Source organism: Aythya marila, assembly GCF_965140915.1.
Source record: "Aythya marila genome assembly, chromosome: 3".
Classification (NCBI taxonomy): Eukaryota; Metazoa; Chordata; class Aves; order Anseriformes; family Anatidae; genus Aythya; species Aythya marila.
In genome coordinates, this window is record NC_139044.1 from 56,630,796 (window position 1) to 56,647,640 (window position 16,845).

Consider the following 16,845-nt stretch of genomic DNA (forward strand, 5'->3'; position numbering starts at 1 on the left):
AATATCTTTCAGGAAGAAAGCATTTTCAGTCTCCAAAAATTTCACGTTTGGAAAATTCAAGGTTCCCACCCTGTTTTGCATTTCTCCTTTATAAAGGCTTGAACATGAAATAGCTTTTAAATCGGAAGTCATAAACAGATGTTTTTTTTCTTTGTTGCTCTAGAGACCCCACACTTTGGGTTGACTGAAGATCAAGAAATTTCTAGACAGAAGACTAACAGCAGTAGTTATTGAGAGTGAATGCTTGCATAAAGTCACTTATTATGCAATCTAAGACTGGAGCTGTGTGAACAAAGCAAAAAAAAGCAGCTGTTTTGTGGCTTGTCCTGGAGATTTGCATAGTGCAACATCTGTCTCTACATTGACTAGAAAGACTCAAAGCCGTCAGAATAAGCAAGATGACCTCTGAAAACTGAACTGTGACAGAAGAAGCTGCAGAATAGTGACTTGGATTTCAGTAGTCTTGGTAGATATTTCCATTGTCACATACTAAAGAAATGTGCAGGTGCTAGCTGTGCAGTAGCAGGATGCTTAGCATATTTCAATGTTCTTAAGTTCTATGAGCTTAGACATTTAAATAAATATGCATGATCAGTAAATTTGGCATATACCGGAGTAATCATTTACAAACATTGCTTCCCAGAAAGTTGACTAAGCAGTATCAAGCATCAGTTACTATGAAAAGTGGGCTAAAGAAAGAAACTTCACATTTTACACTGTATCTCGCTTAAGCTGCAGCAAGGGATGACTGACTACTTAGTATCCCAGAGCCTGCAGGAGAAATCATGTAAAGCTATGTGGTATAGGGAAGAACATTTCAATAATGCTATCTTCAAAAGAGATTAATGTTCTAATTTAGGTAGGTGATCGAGAGTGAACAAGAACAGAAGTTGCTGTCTTTCATGACCACCTCCTGCATACATGGCAAGTCTGTTATTGCATGTGCATGTTCCTGCAGATGTTGAGAATAAAAATTTCTTTCTAATAGAAGCTGTGTTTAGATATATTTGGACATAAAACAGACAGAGCCCTCAACAGAGGGCTTTTCAGCAAGTCTAGAGCAATTATGTTCAAAAAGATTTGTCATTATTGTTTTATTTAAGTCCACATAAAATCTCACCATTTCCCAACATAAATAGAAAAAAAGTTGGACTTCTCTCTCAAAAATATGTCAGCATAAAGATTATGAGATTGGGACCCCCACACTGGTAGAACTAGAGGTATGCCAGATTTAGCTCCATTAAAGCTGTTGCTATTGTTCTAGCTATACTTTACTGAACAACAGGCAACATGCCTCTTGCCAAAGCTTTCTATCGTAATACAGCAAACACTTACATACACGAGTACTCTTATTGCCTCAATAGGAACATTCAAATGGGTGAAGTCACTCACACAAATAAGTGTAGGATAAAGGCCAGATGTGTGTAAAACTTCTATTATCAAAGGGTTGCTGAGCTGAAGTGCAGTGATCATGAGCACTTGCACACTTGTTGCACAGAGTTTTAATATGTGCACCGAGTAAGGTATATTTCCCAATACTGTGCTGATATATCTGACTACCTTGACTACCTTCAGCAAAAAGTGTGTTTTTTTTTTTTTTTTGTTTTTTTTTGTTTGTTTGTTGGTTAAACAAAACAACACAGAAAAAAACAGTTTACAGGAATTTTATAAGGAGTAGGTCCTGCAAAGCTGTATTCACATAACAGGTATGGCCTCTATTTTAAGCAGCACTCTATCATGGCAATATGCTATACATCTGAATCTTTGATAAGCTTCTCATATGACTTCTCATATTTCTGCACTCAGACACATGCTCAAATAAAATACTTTGCATCACAGGGATATTTACTCACCATCACAAGTAAACACACAATAGGTATTGAATTCATACAATGCATAAAGATATTTTCATTCTGTCCTGTATTCACTATAAATCACAAAATGCTTCCAATGCACCATAACAAACATTAGATCTAATCAAGACAAAATGATGCATGGCTGGAAGATACTGAGATCACGTCATCACAGTATCTCAGATTCTGCAAAACATGTTTTTCATGGGTAACATTTCCAGGTATTTTTGGTGATGGACCACGGTCCAGAAGCCAGGAAGACCTCCAAAACTCAGTGACAAATTGAAATTTTAACCCCAGAATAATTTCAAACTTATAACGCAATCCCATCTATAAAATTAATAAGATGTCTTAAAATAAATTAATCCTTTGTCCATAATGCCTTAAGAAAACCATTCCATAACTAGACTCATTCTATTTTCAATACTTAAGAAATTCAATTTTTCTTTATCATCTACTTAAGAATTTCAATTTTTCTTTATCATCTCAGTATCCCTTCTTTTTATTTCTTGGCAGTTAGTAACTTCCATCAACAATGATCGGAATCAAATCAAGTATTTTAAATAACAGTTTACTCTCTGGACTGAAAAAAAAATCATCCTACGTGTCTACTCAAAATCAAAATGCAAGGAAAAATCATGATTATGTAACAATTGTTAAATCTAAAGAAGCCCATTTTACAGATGGGTTAATTAAGGTAAGCAAAATTGACAATTTCAACAACCTGTTAGCTGGAGGTCTCAAAACTTCAAGAAATCCATTTGTTGAGCTATGATTGAAGAGCTCATTTCCACACAGCCTTCTGCAAATATTATAGTCATATTGCTGCCAAAGATTCTCTGAAGCTCAGGGTTGGTGGAAGTACAATCCCCACTTTTTCTTTATAGTTCACATCAGGTAAAAACCCAGACCTGTTAACCTTCCCAAATTACCTGTGAATGTCTGAATACGTAGGCTATCACTGACACTTAGAACTGTAATAAAGCAAAACAAACTCCCCTGTACCTGTGGGAAAACTACAGAATAAAAACAGCAGAAAAAAATAGAGGTAAATCATCATGCGAAGGACAGCACAAAATCAGGAAACATTTTAAGGACAAACATGCATCTTTGCAGGTCTCTGCAGATACTATGTTGTTATTTATGAGATGTCTTACATTTTCCAAAGGGGACACCCCAACCCAATTTTAATAATTTACTAAACATGATGTACTTTAATGAGCACATTGGTCCCAAGGATGAAAAGTTCTGCTCCTCTCCATTTTCAGAATACTAACGACTTTTTTCCCCCATTTTTCTTTCCTTTTAGAGCTAGACTGTCTCTGCTGTAACTTACCTTTTCCACCTTGTTGCTCATAGCTTCCCCCCCCCCCCCCACTGTCATTCTAGTGCTTACACTTACATACTTACCTATCTTCCTGTAATCTTTTGCCTTTATGTCCAGCTTCTATCCCATCTCTTCCAAGGCCCTGAAGAAATCTTACTGCAGACACTGTGGGATTCTAAATATTTCTTCCATTCTCTTCTTCAATCATTTCTGTGTCCTCTCCAATTTTGTGGAATGTGAGATTCCCCCAATGTAAGAGATACCTCTACTCTCTTTCAAGTTGGTTTTCAATGCTCCCATTTATATCCCATTTATAAAGTTCCTATTCTGAGATCATCGCAAGCATTATATTCAGAAACATCTTTATCACCAGACTGTTCCAATAGACTTGCAACCCCAAAAGAGCTCCACTGGCAACTTCAGATTCCTTTATTTCTTGCTGATAGTGAAATATTTAATATAAATTCATGTTTTCTCCAATTCTCCTGTAACTACACCTGTGCACTGGAAAGCTGCAATGCAGTAAGAAAAAAACTTCATTGCATCACCTACTAAACTGGGTAAAAATTCCAACTTAAAATTAATGACTGAAGAAAATTGTGATCACTATTGGGAAGCACCAATGGTTTAGAAGCTTAGCACTGAACTTTAGGTTTCCCAAATCCACATACCCGGGCTCTAATTCCATAAATTGCACAATAAAGGGCATTATAAAAGGAAGCAAGAATAATACTTTATAAGTCAGGGAACCTTGTAATCTCAATCGGAACATTACCACAAAAACTTTGAAGTCTTTTTAAGTCTAATTTTCTCTAAATCTGTGTTCTCTCTCTTAACAGGCTCCTATTTTTACTGTTCAGAAGAAGAAAATCAAAGACCACTCATTTGGAACACTGCACAATTAAAAGCTAACTTTTGGCACTATAGTAGTATATTTAAAGGTCATTAAAAACACTTGTCAGAAGTATCTATATATTCATATCTGACATTTTTCCAATACTTGTAAACAAGATACAAGAATCCCTTTTTCTGAAGGCATTCTTATAGTTCACCATTGAATTTACATGCACATTACAGATGCTCATACACATGCACGTTGCCACCCCTTCCCACCCCCCCCCCCCCTCACTTTAGAGGGTAAGTTTCTCGGTTCTTGATTTCTGGTAGGTAAGTACCATAATACACCAAATAGTATAACTAAAATCATGATCATACTTAAGTCTGTGCTTCAGAAACTCCATTTACAATGGATATCCTTTAAATATTTCACCTGGTATGAGTGCAACAATTTGGAAAGTACACCTTCAGTATTACAAAACTCAGAGTACACATTTCATGAACAGCAACCTGATCTGCAAAACACTTTTCCAGAAGGAATCCTGAAGTATAATCTGGGAACTTTCCCTGCAGACATGTAAAAGCATAAAGAACTGTAAAAGCATTGAGCAACACCAAAAAGCCTTTTAAGTAACAAATATTGAACAGATTTACTGAAATTCTAGTTTACATAAACAGCACAACTGAACATGGAACATCTGAAAACTATTTTTCTTCTTTGCTAAACAAGGTTAAGATTGAGAGCTCACAATCCAAAGGAGAAAGGTGAGCACACATGGGTTGTAATCATCAGTGAAGAAGAGAGATCTGTTGGAGGTAGGTAGCAAACAACAGAAACAACACTCTCTTTTAGTTACTATTGTATGTGTCGGGAAGTGGCTTAAGAGGAATTATGGGTTGGTGCTTTATCATTTAGAGCAGTTGTAAAATGAATCAGTCAACACACAGACAAGCTCACACAATATTTAACAATGGGGCCATAAATTCCAGTGCCTACCACGAATTCCAATTTGGAATAATTAGTCTATCTACCCATGTTCTCCTGACATTTTCAAATAATTACACTTTTCAAACTGTTCTGCAACACTAGTTTGAACTTAAGGGTATCTGTCATATTTAAAGCTGTGCCAGAGGCTGTACTTAATGGAATTGACATGTTTTGCTATAATTTACTTTAGGCATCAGTTTGGACAATAAATACCAAACATTACCAGCTTAAATATGTGGCTTCAAACAAAGTTTGGTGAACTGTTGTAAAACTCCTACATTAAAAAATAAATGATTCTAGCCATTAAATCTTGCTTAATGATACATTACTAAGTTTCATACTACCCTTTTCAAACTTGTTGTCAAATAGGTCTGCACTCAAAATGATACCACCAGTGACATTTCAATGCATGCTTATGTGTGTGGTTTTTTTTTCCCCACCCTTTTGCTTTGAGTATCAGACTTATTTCAGACACTGAAAAAACAGTGCAGTTACAAAGAATATGTATATTTGATCTGGCAGGCTGGAAAGAAAGATGTTAAAAGTTATTACATAAATCGCACGTGCTTTGTGGTGTACTTAATTACTATGTCACACTGGTTAAAAGACTACTTATTCTTTCTTTCAAAGAGTGTGGATGAATTTTTAACAATCAAGAGCTCTAGAATTGCAAGGGTACACTTTATAAAGACTCAAAATTCCATTTCCAAGATATTTTAATTAATTCCCAAGTCCAAATAGTCTCCACAACAAAGCAGACAGGAAGAATATTAGCTGGAAATACAAAGTTCTATGACATTAGTACCAGAGATGAACCTGAACTGCTTTAATGGTTGAAGAACTGGTCTTTGATTCAGCCTATTAAAGAGATGGAACAGCCATGAAGTAAATCTCCCTAAAAGGTCACATTGTTTAGAACCTCTGCCTCTGGTTTCAGCCTCATCTCTGATAACTATTAGTACTTTCTCTAATTATCCATATATAAAGAAAATTGTAAGTGTTCATGTAAAAGGAGCAAGAACCAACGATCAAGACTACATATAGCAGCCCATGCAGTTGTAAGGAGTTTGTTTGGAACACTATCAAAATTATTTGCTCTGATGTATGAATAGATCCTTTTCCTGCACGTTTTAAAATTAAATACAAACATCCTCAAGACTCTCTTAACTTTATGTTTCAGATAATACCCAAATAACTTAGATATAGAAAAAAGTCCTTCCCACTGTTTATTTGTCAGTCTTCTCACATGCTCTCATTTCAGGAGGAAGCCCTGAATTTAGTTACCATTTTAAAGCTATTAAAGTTATCAAATAATTGTTTGAAATAATAAAATCAGCCAGAATTTTAACAGAGCTTTCTTATGTTTAAGCTTTTAACAGATTCAGCGTTTTTCCATTTTGATAATCTAAATATTGAAACATGAATTCTAACTCTTGAGCAGTGTCCACAGTACTTCTGTATTTTGCTTACAACAAACCACCGCGTTCATATGTTTCTAGCTCCACAATTTGTAAAATGAAAACAGAGATTCCTACTGTACTCTTAACTGCTAATCTGACACTGAAACAGTGATTTCATTGTCACAGGTGATGGAATTGAGAACTTCTTTATATTTCCACTCCCCTAATAGGTACAGTAATAAGCTGTTAGTTCTTTAGGCAAATGACATTAATCTGTTGAATAAAGGCTTCATTCTCTGCCCGTAATCAGTAACTTGAGGGCCTTCTGTAGATTCTGCACAGCAGTGCTCACATCTTCATATTGCAAAGCACTGCCAGCATATTTGCAGTATTTCTGAGCTCTGGCAAAGTCCTCTGGTGTCAAGTGGACTTCCCCTGCAAAAATATAATTATTAACAAGTTACAAAAAGGGATATCTGAATGACACTTCCCTCTACTTGGTTTCTATGTTTTACTCATATTTGCAGTAATATTACAAAGATCAGGCTGATATCTGTGGCAATATTATGAAGATGAGACCATGGTCTTCTGTTCACTCTTCTTTCCATTCATAGAAAGCTTAACTTCTTTGCTGCTGGCATTTGAAAAAGTATAAAAGAACCTTTCAAAACACTGTTTTTTATATGACCCAGTGCCTTTCACAGGTAAGTCAATACCTTTGAGAAAGATCTGCTCTTCATCTAAGGCAGCAAAAGAGAGCATTTTAACAATAAGCTAGCTATAATCATATCTCAACTTGCAAGAGAAAAGAAATGTTTTTTGTGCTTACAGTATAATTACTTTGCTCTCTTCTTCAGGAATAATAAAATCAGTTAGAAACTGTTCACTCTCAACTGGACTGTTTAAGATTTAGAAGTATTTCTAACTGGGGTGTTTCTGCACATATTATATTTCTGTTTTTCTAAGTAATGTTTATATTTCAAATTTTATGTAAGGTGACCGCAAATGATAGTTTCATTAAATTACCCCATTTTTTTCATATTGGCGAACTCTAGTAAAAATATTCTCATAATAAAGTATAAAACAGTTGTCACTTACTAATCAGTGTATTTCCTTGACATAAGGTCCAACATAATGACGTCTAATGCTCACACACATGCATTCAACATTCTATAAAGTATAGTGGAGACTTAAGCCTTAACTAGAAAACATTTAGTATGTAATCACTGATGTGTGCATAACATAAAGCACAGTTATGTTAGTATCCCACCTCCCACCCATGAATTCACTGGGAGTTTAAAGGCTAATTCCATGCCACTCCAATAACTTCTGGATAAATTATAAAGTCTTTACTCAAGTACTTCAGAACGACTTAATTTGTAAAAGACAATTTTTATGAACACAGATAATTATATGAAATAGTAGAAACTAATAGACATTTATTTAGTAGGTTTCCTACACTGCATTTTATAAGCAATAAAGAGATTTCATAGACTGTGAACAAATGAATTTTTAAAAGCAAATATACTTAAATGCATTTTACAGGGTACAATTTGAGTTAGCTGGATCAATTTCTTTCAAAATAAAGCTCTACTGTTGGTAATACTATGAGAATGTTTACTAAAGAATCTCAGTTCTTATCAAAAAATGTCTATTATATTTGCTTTTCCTTACCCCAATCTTATTATTAAGAACAGTTCTTGAACAAATAAAATGGAAAACCTGGGAATATAAAAACTAGACTGATTTTCTGGTTTTCAAAACAACCTTACCTGAATAAAAAGCATGAGGGTAATTGCTTTTAAGATTAATTTTATCCATTTTTAAAATACACTCTAGAACTTTATTTTCCCTTCAATAAATAAATCTAACCACAAAATAACTTTTCAGTACGTGACAATTTGCTGGCCTTGTTTACACTGCAATGTATATTAGTTTACTGTTGAATAAGTGAAACCACATTAAAATCTCTTAAAATACACAAACATGAGTAAATACGTGTGAGGGAGTGCATAAACATAAGCATATGCTTAAGTTATTTTGCAACCTAAATAAAGTCACAGACTAAAAGCAGATGGGGTAAATCTGTGACCACATTACTGAACATCTTTAAGAAATTTGAAAGACCAAGTTCTCCTCAAAGTGGCTTTATGCTATGATGCCAAAAGAAACTACAAAATGATTCTTTAAAACCTGGCCAAGGCATCAGTCCACTATTCAGCTAACTTACTGGAAGGAAGCCTAAATTCACCGGTCTAATCTTATTTTTACAGTATGAGCCCTATTAATGTTTTGCTGGCATAAAGCCTTATTTATTATGAAATCTACTTTAGATGCTATTATGACATAACTTGAGGGGAAAAAAATAACAATTTTAAATTTATAAACCAAAGTTTACACAGTAAGGGTGTTGCTCTTTTGATGTGTTCAGTGGGCTCAACTCCTATTGAAGTCAGCAATTCACAATGGACAAGTAGAATAGAAATAGAGCAGCTGTGTTGTAAAGTTTTCAAAATAATGAGAAATTTAACTATAACATCTGTGTATATATATGTGTGTGTGTGATATATATGTGTGTATATATATATATATATTATACATACATATAAAATGTACTCACATCAAGAGTGTCACCTCAAAAGTTGGTAACTAACTTCAATTTATACTTTCTAAGGGTTAATTAAGCAGCTTTGCAGCAAAGGAAGGACCTGCAGGTCTTGGTGGACACCAAGATGATTGTGAGATGACAACGTGGCCTTGCAGGAAAGAGAGCTAATGGTATCTTGAGCTGCCTTAGAAGAAACATTGGCAGCAGGTGATCCTTTGCCTCTACTCAACATTGGTGAGGCTACACATTTTGTTCTGGTGAGCCCAGTAACTGTGTCCAGTTACTGGGCTCACCAGAACAAAAAGAGCTAGTGCAAAATCCAGAGAAGGGTCATGAAGATGATTATGGGACTGGAGCATCTCTCATATGAGGAAAGGCTGAAAGAGATGCAACTCTTTAGCCCACAGAAAGTTCTTGGAGATCTCTGAAGGAAATCTGTAAGGAAGGTGGAGCCACATGCTCTTTTGGTGATGTCCAGTGACTAGACAAGAGGCACAAACTGAAACATGGGAGGTTCCATATGGAAATCAGGAAATGCTTTTTTGACTGTGAAGGTGACTGAGCACTGGAACATGTTGCCCAGAGCAGTTGTGGAGTCTCCCTCCCTTGAGATATTCAAAAGCCGTCTGGACATGGTCCTGAGCAACTGGCTCTAGGTGTCTCTCCTTGAGTGGGGGGGTGGGACCAGATGAACTCCAGAGGTCTCTTCCAACCTCAACCAGTCCGTGATTCTGAGCTCTAAAATTACTAACAATATTGAGATGGGAAAAAGTGTACTGAAACACACCACTCCTACGTTCATCTGAAATTATTAGTAGTTATATTTATTACTGAAATGTGGCAGACATGGAATCCATAACTAATGTCAAAAAGCATCATTCTTTTAAGAGAATGATAAAATAAAAAAACAAAAGATGATTAGACTGGTGATGCCAAATATCATGTTAAGAAAATAGTTTTAGAATAAAATGTGTATTTTACATATGCATATATATATATACATATGTATATATGCCTCTCCTTGATATCCTTTTATATTTGTCAGATGTTCTTCCTTTTTTATGAAATTGCCCAAATAAAAGGCAGATGATTTAAGAACAGTGTAATAAAACCAGTGCAAACTGGTATATGAAAATGGAAATGGCAAAGAATAAAAATGCTTTTTAAGCCAGATGGTTCCCCACCTCCCCCTCCCCCCCATTAAAGCAGTTATGACATTCAGGATACAATTCCTTAAAGATTTTTTTCTTAAGATTGTAAAAACATATGAAATGTGAAATTATTATTTTTATTTTCTGTGTGGAAAAACAAACATTATTATGAATGAACTAGAATGAACAAATGGTTTCTCTATACTATGCCACCTGTGGAGGGGAACATATGGTAATGTAAGAACATTTTATAAAAACTCAGTGTAATATAGCTATGAATGAATTTAGTGTTAGCAAAATCTAGAGGTAATAAAATTTTTAAACACCCTACCATCAGAGAAGTACATGAACTCACTATACAAAGTTGCTACATAGCTTTACATTCTGCTAGTAGACATTAAGCAACGCTTAATTGCATATACTTTGACACTTTCAAAAGCCAATGTTCAACTCTGAAACCTGTTCCCATAGGACAGGACAATTACTGAACGTCTTGTGCTCACTAAAATCAAAGGACTACTCTTATTTTAACTAAATTTTCTTTTGATGAATATTCCAGTCTTCTCCACCAAAAGTTTCTTTCCCATCATAGCATTAATCAAATTGCTTCTCCCATGTAATGGGAAGCAAAGAAAATATATAATTTATTTTAAAAATATACATTTGATCTTACTACCACAAAGAGTCTTGCAGGAATATGTGGAATATCCTGTTTGGCTATGTCAATACTAGTACATTAAACAGTGCCAGGGAATGTGTCCCAACACTTAAACTTGACTGTCTACACTGTCAAAACTACTGGAACAGATTGCAGTATGGTTTTAGCCCATGACAACTACCATTTTCCCAAACAATTCCTGGGCACGATTCGTGGTTAGAGCAAGCTAAAGACCATTCAATATTGGCAGCCGTAATGAACTACCTTGTTTAAAAGGTTTAAAAGTTTAATAGTATGGATGTGAGCAGTTCTGTGCCATCTGTTCTCAGTGTCAAACAAATATTTACAGGCATATTTACTAGTATAGACACAGACATTGTGTCTAAATCATGGAGTAAGTGTACTCCACACTAAGCTAGCTGTATGAATCTGCTGGAAAGCTATACCAATCCCTCTTTCCCTCCCATAGGAAACTTCAGTTCCATAGGAACAGAGCATACCAAGACTTAACCTCAATATGCAGTCAGAATATATAGCCTGAATATATTTTGTGACTCAGAAACTGGGGAGGACTCCTGGGTCCCACAGCTTAGTATGTATGTTGTGAAATACAGCCATTTCCTAATCTACCTACAGGACAAGGCTATTCCACAGCACAGTACTGGAGGTATAAAAAGGAATCCTCAGCAGTCTAGGGAGAATGAAGATATTATTCTGACTAGCTGAAGGGAGAATGTTTTAGGTAATGATCATGCATGTATGGCAGGATGATGATAAGGTAAGGACCAATGCTTTTGACTTCTCATATGCATACAAAGAAAATGTTACTGTACTTCTACTGACTGACATGTCCTATACACCCTCTCAAGCTCCTGCATGACAGCTTATTTTCTAAGTTTTCAGCTAAGTTTTCACTTGTAGCTACCGAAACTTATAATAGCCGCCAAACTGCAAAACCATCACTCAGATTAAATGGTTCAGTAACAGGTTGGACTTTTTTTTCCCCAGTAAAAGATAACTGTAATAAGAGATGTTTTATTAATATGCCAGACAGAAAAATTAGGATGCACCTTTTGTTCTTCAAGGGAACACTAGAAATGGATTTGTAACTATCAAAGATGATTTTTATGATTTTTCTTTTTAAGACATCATTGACAAAATTGGCTTCTTAATATATTATGATGGACACATCCTTCAGGATTCTTATTACAACAGACTAGAATCAAGCTAAACACTAAATTTCTATTATAGTATTCCACTGATTAAAAATGCTTTTTCAGTAAAACTTATTTTAAAACAGAAGTAAGACCAGTGACATTTTAGAAGATAAAAGCCTTGACTAAATGGTAAATCATAATAACATCACTAGCAGTGGTTCCTTATATTATTTAATACAGGCACTACTTACAATCAACAAGCACTGCTGGTATGGAACACAACTATGCTGCAACAGAAAACATCACTGGAATGTGTTTCTTGATTATTTCTTGAAATGAATAAGTAACTTACAGACTAAGCCCAAAGAAGAAATTTTAGGGAAAGGGAATGTGTGTTAATTACCAAAAACAGAATTTAGAAAGGCTATCAGGAATACAGACTTTGTTGAGTATACCAGAACCTCATCTGAGAAACAGCTATGCAAAAGCTTAATACAAAGCTAGCTCACTGGCTAAAAATAGTAACAATAATTAAAAATAAAAATCACACATTAAAAAACCTAGACAACACTAAGCACACACTATTGGAAAGATTTCAGTAACTATTAAACTTTCAGCAACACAACGTTGATGATGTCCATTCTTTTTAAAATCTGTGAATTTATAGTGTTCTGATAATAGTTATCATTATTATGGCATTCTTCTAATGGTAATGATTACTTCTCAAACTTCTTAAGTGCTGCAAATTAAGCTATGAGGAAGCTGCAGGGGACAGGGAGAAACATACAGGACAGCACATCCATGTGTGGACAATACAAATGCCACCACCTTACCTGCAGACTGAGCACTGTAAAGGGCAGGATCTACTAAAGGAATATTCTGAGGAGCAGGTTGAATGGTATTACTTGTCACTCCTGCGAATCAATGCAAACAATTGGAATTGGGTTATTTTTGTTTATAGACTTCCACTTCAGATTAGGAATGTTTTATTAAATAATACTGAAGAATTTACAGTCTCATTTTATCACTACAGTACTTCACAGAATTTTAAATTTCAAGCATTAAACAAATTCAGAAAATACTAGTCCAAAAGACACCGTCTACCCTATTGTATCGAGGAAAATCTGCTAAGGAAGAGTATGAGTAAACTTTTTACATGGAAACTTATACTCTGCCTCTTCACATTAGAGTCTCTATTTTTAAAGCCCCATGTCTGCCATCTAACACTTGCAAGCTGTGCCCTTCCTAATTCCTTTGAAAACAGTTGGCGAGAATAAATAAGATAGATTTGAAAAGGAAATGCTGATGCTAGAAGAAACAGCACAGTGGGGTTAGAACTAAGTAATACACACAATTCATGTACTCCAACAAGCTACATATTCTATAATTTTCAGTTCTAGCAAAAACATAGAGTTAAACAATTTACCTAGTCTGAATATAAAAAAATAACACAAGCACCCCTGCCTCACCCCCCCAACTATCTGAAGGATTTCCCCTTGATAAAGTTGAAAAAAGAGCATCCTGAATTTTCACAGATTGTTTCAGAGAAACATTCTTAAAATAAGAAAGTAAAAGAAGGGGAGGGGATGCGTGAGAAAAACATCTCATATATTCCCTAATATAAAAATACATCTGAACAATCAAATGATCATCAGGATTGAAGACAAGCTTCTCACTCGGTAGCCTTACATAAAACTATAAAAAAGGCAAAAGGAAGTGGAAAAGGTGTGGGTTCACAAATAATCTAAAAATACAACTTTTTCTTTTTAATGCAGCTATTGGGAAGAACTTCACATTTTTAAGAACTTAGTTTTGGTCCAAAAATTACAGAGAATAAGAAGGATGTAGGAGCCAATATATTTAGCAGTATTTTTCCTATGGTATTTTTACAGCTTAAATTTATGAGGTTGCATCTGCCATAAAACATAACACATCTAAATGGTTTTTCTTTATATTTAAATGGAGGCCTATCCTAGCTAATCACGGAATTTGCTCCTTAATAAAGGTATGGTTTTTTGCATGTGATTGTGATATACCTGTGTTATGAGGTACTTCAGCTGGAGTGTTGGCTGGCGCATGGGCACCTGGTGGTATATGTATGCCAGTGAAATTAGTAGTTGGTGTGTTATTCGCTTCATATGTAGATGATGATGTTGGTTGAGTTGTTCCACTATGGAGAGATGACGACCCTGCTTCTTCTCTTTCAAGATCTGTTAATACAACACAAAATAGGAATTACTCTTTTGTAAAAAACACTTGAAAAGTTAAGTGTTTCTTTTAAAATCTCTTATCAACTTTTCTTCGTAGAAAAAGTGCTACCACCACATTGTGATACAGAGCATTTAAACAAAACCACTTACCGCTGATTTTAACAAAGTTAAAAAAGCAACATAACACAGGATAAAGATCTAGAAACTCTCACACTCTCAAAGATCTCTTCTGTTTAAATTAATGAATCATTTCAGTACTGGTTGGAATATGAACAGTTTGGCTCATTAGTACAATCTTCCATGTACGACTTTTATACTTCCCTGTCAACTGATGCAGTTACTCCATCATAGGAGGCCACCAGATTGGTCAGGCATGAGTTGCCCTTGGTGAAGCTGTGCTGACTGTCTCCAATCACCTCTTCATGTGCCTTAACATTGCCTCCAGGAGGATCTGTTCCGTGATCTTCCCAAGCAGAGAGGTGATGCTCTCTGGTCTGTAATTCCCCAGGTTTTCCTTTCTACCCTTTTTAAAAATGGGACTGATGTTTCCCTTTTTCCAGTCACTGGGGACTTTGCCTGACTGCCATCATATACGATGGAGAGGGGCTTGGTAACTACATCAATCAGCTCACTCAGGACCTCAGGACCTGGGATGCATGGCATTGGGCCCCATAGGCTTTTCAATTTCATCAGGTGGTCTCAAACCTGCTCTTTGCTTATAGTGGAAAGGACTTTGCTCCCCCCGCCCCTGCCTGAAGGTTCAGGGAAATGAGAGACATGACAAGCTTCACTGCCAGTGACGTCAAAGGCAAAGAACTTGTTGAGTACCTTAGCATTCGCCATGTTAAATTCCATCCATGCCTTGGCTTTCTTGATTTCATCTTTACACATCCAGATAGTATCCCTGCACTCTCCCTGACCACATGTCCTTACCTCCACTGCCTGTGCATTTCCTTCTTGCACCTCAGTTTGACCTTTCTGCAGGTCAAAAAAGTTGAAAGAGGCAACTGCACTTCAGTTGGTCATTTCTCAGCCATGACAGTTTCCTGCCTTCCCTGCTTGATTTCTTGCACATAAGGATGGAGAGCTCTTGCACTCTGAGAAAAGTGTCCTTGAAGAGCTGCCATCTCTGATCTGTTCCTCTGTCCCTACATATAGCATCCCGGAGGATCTTATCCACTAGGTTTTTAAACAGCTGGAATTTTGGTCTTCTGTTCAGGATACTGAGTTTGCTCTTTGTGAGGCCCATATTCCTTGACATCACAAACTCAACCAGGACGTGGTCACTGCCTCCAAACTTAATCTGTTTCATGAGTTTATCCACATTGGTGAGCACAAGATGAGCTTCTTTACAGGAGTGACTAATTAATGGTTTCTAGGCACTCCTGTAGAAGTGGAATGCTACGCAACAATTGTTCATTCCCATCACCTCCTAATTTCCTTGTCCAGGAACACCTAATTGCAATGGTAGCCCTTTTCTCCCTATCCCTCCTGGTTCTCTGTCCCAACTTACCCTCCCCCTGCCATACCTCTCCCTCAGTTTGGACTCTGCCTTTGAATCTGGAAGTTTTTTCCTGTGCCAAGCCAGTATGGAGAACACATAAAGCTTCCTGCTCTTAATTGCCAGTTTCCCACCCACAGCAGCTCTGAGATACAACTGTAGGAGCAGGAAACTCCCCTCAGCCTTAGGATTCTCCATTACATGGAACCTTTAGGGAATTCAGCTGTAAAATTCTAGCAAGCTCAAGAATTTGCAAACTGCAATTTCTCAAAGGTACAAAACTTGGGCCAAACACAGTCAGATTTTCTTAGAGACAGGAAAAGCCCATCCCTGAGAACTAGGGAAAGAAAAAACATCAACTAATCTTCTGCCAACTTCCTTCTCCAAGTTTCAAGCCCTTGCTGTCCATCTCTTTCTCTCTGATCTCTTTTCAGAAACAATTCTGACTAAAATTAATAAAACGAAAAAAATCTAAAACAAACAAAAAAACCATCAACTATAAAGAGCTCTGGCCATAGAAGATAGGAATTCAAATGGTTAAAAGTCCAGCAGTGTTAGAAAGAAGCCAGAAGAAAAGTGTTGGCCACCCTTAACAGCAGTCCATGTAAGAGGCAAATTCACAGGAGGGCAATATAATTTTATGCAGGCACAAAGAGATCAAGCTCAACTGTTTGCTCATTATGCAACTGGCAAATGTTAAACTGTATTAAACATAAAAGTAGCTTTGTTTAAATTAACGCTTATTAAGTGTTTACAGTAGCCAAGTGTCAACAAAGCATACTAAGTATTCTTACTGCAAAGTAAATATTTAAAATTTTATTAAATCAAAGATTAAATATTAAGACTATGTTGAGATATGTGCTTGCAGTATTCCTGAAGAGTTTTAATAGTAGTGGTGTAAATAAAAGGATTTCAGGCTGCTGGAAAAGTTTAATTCAACAAACTGTTTTATAGTTCTGTGATCAGAATATCCATAAGATTATTGAGAAATACATACTTTTCAGGGAATGAATGCTAAAAAATTAAAGACTTCATTTCTCATAAAGCAGTAATTACTCCAGAAATTTGAAAGACCTTTAAGTTTACTGAAATACTGTAAAAGAAGCCTGTAAAAAGAGTAACATTCACATTCATTTTTAGCTCCAGCCGAGTTTC

The 16,845-nt window shown here is 35.9% G+C and overlaps 1 protein-coding gene across 2 annotated transcripts in view; it reads right to left on the reverse strand.

The window, feature by feature from the left end:
* Window positions 1–5,703: 5,703 nt before the first annotated feature.
* VTA1 (vesicle trafficking 1) overlaps window positions 5,704–16,845 on the reverse strand; it is a 39,404-nt gene continuing 28,262 nt past the window's right edge. The window contains exons 6-8 of one of the 2 annotated variants that reach the window (XM_082756617.1): window positions 14,016–14,189; window positions 12,813–12,893; window positions 5,704–6,840 (exon numbers count right to left, since the gene is read on the reverse strand). In XM_082756617.1, the coding sequence (XP_082612743.1) occupies window positions 6,695–6,840; window positions 12,813–12,893; window positions 14,016–14,189 (401 nt within the window). In that variant the 3' untranslated portion in view covers window positions 5,704–6,694. The remainder of the gene's footprint in view (window positions 6,841–12,812; window positions 12,894–14,015; window positions 14,190–16,845) is intronic. The other variant, XM_082756618.1, reaches the window with a different exon arrangement.